The sequence below is a fragment of the Gavialis gangeticus genome, unplaced genomic scaffold (assembly GCF_001723915.1).
Source record: "Gavialis gangeticus isolate Ggan-Ray unplaced genomic scaffold, GavGan_comp1, whole genome shotgun sequence".
In the NCBI taxonomy this organism is placed as follows: domain Eukaryota; kingdom Metazoa; phylum Chordata; order Crocodylia; family Gavialidae; genus Gavialis; species Gavialis gangeticus.
The window spans coordinates 23,064,995-23,072,464 of NW_017728993.1; the positions used below are offsets into that span (position 1 = coordinate 23,064,995).

General features: G+C 47.0%; 1 protein-coding gene across 2 annotated transcripts in view; it reads left to right on the forward strand.

Annotated features, from left to right (window-relative positions):
- PDZK1IP1 (PDZK1 interacting protein 1) overlaps nt 1-1,925 on the forward strand; it is a 33,416-nt gene extending 31,491 nt beyond the window's left edge. For both annotated transcript variants that reach the window (XM_019501349.1, XM_019501350.1), the window contains exon 4: nt 989-1,925. In XM_019501349.1, coding sequence (XP_019356894.1) covers nt 989-1,061 — 73 coding nt within the window. In that variant the 3' untranslated portion in view covers nt 1,062-1,925. The remainder of the gene's footprint in view (nt 1-988) is intronic.
- The last annotated feature ends 5,545 nt before the right edge of the window (nt 1,926-7,470 follow it).

Sequence of the window (7,470 nt, forward strand, 5' to 3'; positions counted from 1 at the left end):
CCTGGGGGAGGGTTGGGGCCCATTCTGAGCGAGGCAAACATGTAATAAAGCTGTAGGGACAAAGGGGTCACAAAAGATAATCCATGCAGTGGGATAATACTCTGGACCCTGTGTTTAGACCAGACTGAATCCAGTCTGTGGATGATTTCTTGCTCTGCAATTTCATGATCAAGTTGGCTTTTAAAGCGTTGCTGCAGAAGACCAGCTACTGTGAGCTCAGCGATGGTGTGTCCAGGGAGGTTGAAGTGCCCTGCCACCGCCTTGCGTCTGCTCTTGGATTGGCTGTATTAATCCAGTTTCACTCCTGTTTCTAGCCAGTTTATCATTCTAGGACCGTTCTTATTTTTGCAAACTGAGGCCCTGATCCTACAAGATGCATGCACCTAATATGGCCATATGAGACTGAATGCGCACCTACACTTATCTGATTTTGGAAGCTAAGCAGTCATGGGTTTGACTAGTACTCAGATAGGAGCCCAGCCTTGAATCCTGGGTGCTATAGGCAGCACTTACATACCTGCTGAGCTTTAAGCACAGCGAAGCATCAAGGTAAAATGGGCACATCAGTCTTTGCAAGACTGGGGCCTTTAAGCTTCCTATTGCATTAGTAATTGCCAATGAAATGCTAGCATTTTTGGCAGTATTAGTCCATGCATGGATGGAGCCGAGGCATTTTCCCCTACATTTCCTAAAGATCTACCCTAAACAGAGCAATAGGAAAGTCCCGACTCCGGCTTCCAGAATCTAGCAGCACAGGTACGATGACCCATAGCCACGTAGTATTAAAACCAACCAAGCTGGTCCCTTCCAGCCCCCATGAAATTATGAAGAGACAGCAGCCGTTCTTCTGCACGCTGGCCACTTCATCACAGACTAGTATGGGTCGCCCGCCCCCTCTGTTTAAACCAGGGCCTGTTCAGTTATAGACCTGACTGAAAGACCTTTGCTCGCAGGCTTCATAACTGACCACTGTTCCCTAATATTTCAGATCCCGAGAGAACGAGCACTCCTACGAAAACGTCATTGAATACGATGAGAAAGTCCTCACCACCGCGATGTAGCAACTGCCTTTGAGGATCGCTCCATCTTCACCACCTCCACCAAACCCTAACTCTCCTCCTCTCGTTGCGAGGAGCTCTCGTCCCTGGATCCAACCACCCCCCCGGCAGATGAAGATCGCTCTGGTGAACCATCCACATAGCCCCTTTCTCTTTCTCTTCCTTGTGCGAAACCTCTGCTACACGGGACACCTTGGCACGGACCTCGTTGGGAGTCCTGCTGCCTGCCAGTGACAGGAATGGTGGGGCAGCCTCCGGATGGGACACGATCCCTGCTGCAACCAGTGCCTGGGTGGGAGGGACATTAGCTAGCTCTGGCTCCTTGTCCCCTCTTCCCTCCAGGTGCAGTGAGGTGTGGAAGAAGTCTTTGCTAAACCTACTCCCAAGATAACAGCTGGCACCTCAAGACCAACCCAGAGGGAGAAGCGGCATGGCTGCCACATGCCCACCCCTTCACAACTAGAAGCAAAGACCAGTCAGTTTTGCAATTGCAGGCTGGCTCCTGTGGCATGCTCTCTGGAGGTTTCTACCCGGCCCCATGTGTATGAAGCCCCCCAGCCTTCTTGCTTCCCCTCTGACATTCCTTGTTACCATCTGCGGCTGGGCTAATTGGCTATTCATAGAAAGGCTATCTCGATATCTGAGCCAAACGAGATAATGGTGTCTTTCCCATACACACTTATTCCCCACCCCTGGAGCTAGTTATTTATTGATTGAAAGATCTGTGCATCCGCTTGTTGGCAATCGTATCATTTCTCTCTGCTGGTGAACAACAAAAATAGCCAAGCGATTGAATCTGCCATAGCAGGTATCCGCTCCTTTGTACATATTTTTTCCTCGTGAGCAATAAAGAGAATTATTCTTAAATGTCATGATGGCCAGTGAGGCGTAATGAATTGGGTGCCCTGACAGTTAGTTGCTCAGGGGCTTTTGTGGACAGGAAACGGGTGCCTATTAAATGGGAAATAATGATGGTCTCAGCAATCTTCTGAATGGTCCAGGCCTAGTCTGCCTCCAGGCTGGGATCTGAGCAGGGTATGGATGGAGGTCAGCTCTCACCTTTGATCAGCCTGTGTTGCTACCCACTGTCACCCGCTTGGGGACTGGAAGTGAGCACCTCTGTATTTTCCACCGATGCTGTTCCTCATCTGTGTGATGTCCCCTCGCCATGTCGGCCAAGCTACTTCACTGCTCCCCTTCAAGCACCTCTTGATACTTATAGAGAAGTAAACGGCGGGCCGGCTGCTGAGACCACATTGACCAGTATGGTTTCGGTGTTTCCTTGTATTCCCCCACTGGCTCATTTCCATCCGTCTCACTTGGATTAGAAGCCCTTTGGGCCCTTGTGTTCTTGATTTGTACAGGGCCTAGCACAGCAGGATCCAAGACTACAGCTCCTAGCTAATACATGAATGCCAACCATATTAACTGTAACTTTCTAGTTACCAGAACTCATGGCAGAAATGATATCTTTTATTAAACCAACTAGATTTTTTCACCAAAAAAAATTACTTGTGAGCTTTTGGGCACAAGCACCCTTTTTTCAGGCATAGGAGAAAAGACTGTAAATGTTTTCCTGGGTAGAAATGAAAGTGCATATCGCATAGGAAAGGATAACTTGTTAGTTATAGCACTTGAGTGAGACTGGGTTTAACGTCTGGCTTTGACTTCAGTCATGTACCTTTGGGCCAGATGTTTGATTTCGATTTCGCTGGGAGTTAAGCACCTATGTACCCATAAAAATCTTCCCCTTTGTCTTCCCATACCTCAGTTGTCCATCTGTAGAACAGGCATAAGACCCTTTTCCTTTTCCCCACTTCTTGTTTTGCCCCTTTAGACAGGAGGCATTTTGGAGGGGCAGGCAAGGGCTGTGCATGTGTTTCTATAGCACCCTGCTCAATAAAACTTGGCCTCTTTCCATGTCTAGATTCCTCTGTGATACAATTGATAAGACGAGCCCCCATATTACACACCATCCTGTAGGACTTCAGCTGCAGTGCGAGGTCTGGTAGTAAGCGCAGCTCAAAGCAAGAGCAAAATCCAGGTGTGTTGTAAGCTCCTTCGACCACCCCACTCTCCAGAAGTAAAATATTACCAAGAAACATGCAGCTAGGTAAAGGATCATTGGGTTTTTGGCATCAAAAGAGCAAAGTATCACTCCATTTTTAACAGTCATTGGTTTTATCAGAGTAGGTCTGGCCAGAATACCACAAGGTTTGCGCAGTGATGAACAAAAGTGACTACTACTACTAATTATAATAAGCAGGTACACTTTTTTTTATACCTCAAGGGACTCTGAGACCAATTTTGGAAGAGATCTGGCAGGGAGGAAAGGTCTCAGGTGGGATGAAGGAAGGAAAATAAGGTTATAGCTCGTCATGGCCCATCTCCCTGATTTGTAGACAGAAAGGATTGTTATTTCCCCTTTATAAGTCCACGGTGAATAATGTTCCCCGTTCTGGCCCTGCATACTTCAGAAAGGATGTAGAAGAACTGAAGAAGGTGCAGAGGAGGGCAACAAGGATGGTTAGCAATATGGGGGGGGGGGGTCTTCCATATGCCAGTGGCATCAAGAAGGGTGCCAGCAAAACGCCTCTCCCAGCAACCTGCAGCAAACTTTTGTCCTGTTGTTCAATGCAGACAGGGGCAGGGCTGAACCCACTCCCTCCAAGGGGAAAGGAAAGTCTCTAGAGACTTTCCCTGAGGGCTGGAGGGGTCCACCCAACTGAGCTGTTTATTAACCAGGTCTCTAATTCTTCCTTAAGAGATGCTGACTCTGCAGCTTTGCAGAAAGCCAGGGCTATTCTTCAGTTAGGTATTTGGGGAAAATAACAGCATCCAACTGTGATTGCACAATGTGCTCAAGACAGCACAGCACAGCGTGTTTCACCTCACATACACCAATGCCCCTGCATCACCTTTCTCAGGAAGAGAAGCGTTTACAGAGCACAGCCTTTCCCCTCCCAACACAGGGCAAGTCCCTCCCTTGGCTACTTTTAAACACCTGACTCTTTTGTGCTAACAGCCAGCATCTCTAAGGATATTCAGGTGCCTCATTCCTATACTGGTGCCCAAAAGCTTGCAAAGAACAATTTTTCAAGTGATAAAAGTGATCACAGCTCAAAGCAAAAGCAAAATCCAGGTGGTCCCTCAACCACCCCACTCTCCAGAAGTAAAATATTACCAAGAAACATGCAGCTAGGTAAAGGATCAAAAAAAAAAAACAAAAAAACTTGTCTGCCTCATTCCCATGGAAAGCCACCAAATGCTGCTGAGATTCCTTCCCCCCAGCAGTAGAGGGAGGGTTAATAGGCTCTGCTCCGGCAGAACAGCTCAGCCAAGTGGTTGCACTTAATCAGGTGCTGATTTAGAGCCACATCTAGGTGGTTTTGGTGGGTGGAGGATGTGGTTCTGCTCAGCTGAAAGCAACTTGGTCATTAAGGAAGAGCTTTAAGGGAGGGGTTTTGGGAAGGCTCTGGTTTGGAGCATGGCTTGGTTTGGAGGGGTGTGTTGTTAGAGTAATAGTAACTTGTAGGGATCCCAGATATAGAGTAGTGCCATATTGCATTGTAGCAGCATGAAATGAATAGGGATGATAGCAAAGTATGATAATATAGTGAGAGATCACCACTACGTAGGGAAGTGCAAGGAGAAAGCTGGGGATTTCTAGTGGATACAGACTTGAGCCAGTGGAGCTTGGCTGATTATTGAGCTCTAGTTTCAAGGAATCCTTTGAGTTGGCTTTTTGTTTTTGTTTTATTTTTTTCAAATGCACTAATTTTGCCCTAAGAACAACTTTAGGGTCTTTTGCTTGTCCTTATCTAATCCTCTTCTATTAGCAGCCATTTCTTCCTAGCCTTAAAAATCCTGATAACTTTTCTTCTAGCTGAAGAGGTGAAAGTGCTCGCCTGCTTGCAAAATGCATTGGCTTCCTCCCCAGGCTACTCATTTTTGCCTTTTGTGAGCCACTCTGCTATTCTCCAAGCTCTCAGCTGTGTGTGGGAGCTGGCTATGCTAGGTGCTGCACATATGGAGAGCTCATACCTCTTTTGAAGTCCCCGGTGCCTTTGGGTACACTGGTCTGCACAGCTCACTTTGGATCACTGATTCTGGGTGAAAAAAGAAGCCATGAAGGAAAATGCACATGCATTATTTGCAAGGAATTGGGGTAGGGAGGATGTAGAAGTTTGAATCTCCTTTTCCACTAAAGGCAAGAGACAAGCCAGAACTGTAAAATTAATATCCTGATCCAAATAGCTTTATGGCTTAAAGGATGGCTGAAGGCTTGGCTCCATCTCTGCCAGGGCTAAGGCAGAACTTTCTAACAACAAAAGCAAGTCAGACATTAGCATCTGTTTCTATTAGTCTTTGGGTGGTTTAAAATATTGGTTTAATGAGGAGCAGGATTGATTAATCTGAAGCCTTAGAAAAGCAACCAAATCATCTGGCTTCCTAGGTTTACAGCATCCTATGGCTACAGCAAAGGGCAAGAGGGTAGGATTCCTGGGGTCAGCCCTGGCACTGACCTGTTTGACACTGAACAAATTGCTTAACTTTTCTATGCCTCAATTTGCCCATCTGTAAAATAGGGATAATAATGACCTTATGAGGATACCGACTAAATGAGTCACTAAGAGACGGATCCTATTCTCAATTACACTGCTACAAACCTAGACACACCGTTAAATGGAAAGTGCCTTGGGGAACTGGAGTTGTAGAAATACCAGGGGAAGGATTTTTAAGTTGATGAGTAGACTAAGACTATAGATATTGTAGACTGTTCATAGCCTAGCACTGGAAAACAGTAAGGCTATTCCAACACCAGCAGGCTAGGTGAAGGGGGAAGAATGATGCCAAATGAGTGCAGTTTTTAGTGCATTGATCCCTGCTGTGGACAAATAGTAAACCTGAAATCCAATTCCTATTTTCTTCCTCCAACATACACCTAACATTGCAACTGGAACCAGCTCCTCTTGGAGTCTGGAAATGAGCAGCTGGCCACAGGAAACCCAGAGACCAGAATCCAATCCGGCCCCTTGGCATAGCCAGCATCAAAGCACTAGCTCTGCTTGTAACGGTATTGCACTTAGTGGAGCACCTTTTCCCTGTGGATCTTAAAGCAGGAAACACAAAAAGGAGTAAAAATGTTAAGTAATAGCCAAGAGCTTTGGACAGGTTCAATTCTCCAGCTTCAGGGTATAAGTCACCTTAAGTGCTTGGGGGGCAGCTTTTTTTCCCCTTGTTTCCCCTGTTTTCTGCAGGTGGTTTGTTTTTTTGCATTTCCTCTGACAGCTGGATTTCGGCCCCATCAGAGGAGATGCTAGGTCTGATGGGCAGCTCTAGCCTGGCATTTCCCATCTCACTTTTATAAACACTGATGAAGCTTCCCAGCACTGCGGCCAGGCAGATAAGCATTCTCACTGGACAGAAAAGCTCACGTGAAATGCACGTGTTAAGTGACCTGCCTGGGGCCACATAGTGAGTCTGTGGCAGAGATGGGAACAGACTTCCCATGCAGTGTCAAGTCTCCTGTCCATGTGATTGGGGTTTTTTTGTTGTTGTTGTTCTCAAGAGCTCCCAGCTGTCCTGCAGCTTTAGCATTGTACATGGATTTCAAAGCCAAGATCCTGAGAGTTTGCTAGTAATTGCTCACTCAGCAGCATTCAACTGGGATTAGACATTTAACACTTCCCCTGCGTAAGCATTTCAGCCCATGTGGTGGGGGAGGAGGGGAGGTCTTGGTGAGGATGAAAGACCATTGGGAGTTGCAAAGCAACTTTAAACGTCATCCTGTAATGAATAACACCAACCGTTGTTTGTCTTTGCCCACCCGGTCTGATCCAAGGCGCGGTCTTTGTGTGTTTGCAGATCTGTAATTGTTCCATTAACCATTATGCTCCTTGGACACCGAATGAAACAGAAGCGGGTGTCATTAGGCGCAAAAGTCCAGTGCCAACAAAAGGCAAGTGACAGCTTGGCCTGGCATGAGTTGGTTCGCACTGCTTGTGTAGCTGTTATATGAGAGGAATCACAGGGCACAATTCCCCTGCAAAGCCCAGGAAACCAAAATGAGTCGGAGGGGGTCCCATCTTTCTCTGTACCTTTAGTGAGTCTTTACTGGCTCATGTCACTGGTAGCTGGGATGTCTACAATGCTTTGAATAATCTGCAGCAGGGCTGTCCAGCTTCTTTGTCCCAGTGGGCTGGTCCTGGAGATGGACCAAGGAGCCTTGCAGTCATTTAACCCCTCGCAAGCTGCAGGTGGCCCATTGGATGCCACTTGAGCAGTCCTGATCTACCCTATAGTTCGTTGTCTAGTAGTTTGCTTTCAAGGTGGAGTGGTTTAGCGGGCTGGACACTAAGCAGGGAACCAGGAGAGCTGGGTTGTGGCTCCAGCTCTGCTACCGATCTGC